The 298-nt window shown below is 64.4% G+C and overlaps 1 protein-coding gene across 1 annotated transcript in view; it reads left to right on the top strand.

Annotated features, from left to right (window-relative positions):
• The window catches only part of LOC100748410 (probable JmjC domain-containing histone demethylation protein 2C), a 242142-nt gene that overhangs the window by 146235 nt on the left and 95609 nt on the right, over positions 1–298 (top strand). Inside the window, 2 exon segments of the mRNA XM_024368213.2 lie at positions 1–6; positions 8–298. The exon segment at positions 1–6 is cut by the window's left edge and continues 932 nt beyond it; the exon segment at positions 8–298 is cut by the window's right edge and continues 6 nt beyond it. Coding sequence (XP_024223981.2) covers positions 1–6; positions 8–298 — 297 coding nt within the window.

Raw genomic sequence — 298 nt, 5'->3', positions numbered from 1 at the left:
GGACGAGCGCGAGGACGAGGAGGAGGACGGGGACGAACCGGAACATCGAAATCGTGCTCGGGGACAAGAAGAGGAACCGGAAGGGCAGGAAGTGCAGGAAGAGCAGGAAGAGGAGGAAGAGGAGCGTGGCTCGCGAAGAACCGAGCTGACTACCGAGCTAGGCACGGAGGATAGCGTGGGTAGCGTGAGCGGCGCGAGGGCGGCGAGCGTCGAATCGGTGGTCGAGCTGCTGGAGTCGAGCAGTCAGGACTCAGGCTCCGTGCTGGAGAGGCTGAGTCCGCTTAGTAGCAGCGGCGGC

This window comes from Bombus impatiens, unplaced genomic scaffold (assembly GCF_000188095.3).
Source record: "Bombus impatiens unplaced genomic scaffold, BIMP_2.2 scf_0406, whole genome shotgun sequence".
Lineage (NCBI taxonomy): Eukaryota > Metazoa > Arthropoda > Insecta > Hymenoptera > Apidae > Bombus > Bombus impatiens.
Note: the sequence above shows the minus strand (reverse complement) of the source record. Positions and strands in the feature narration are given on the sequence as shown.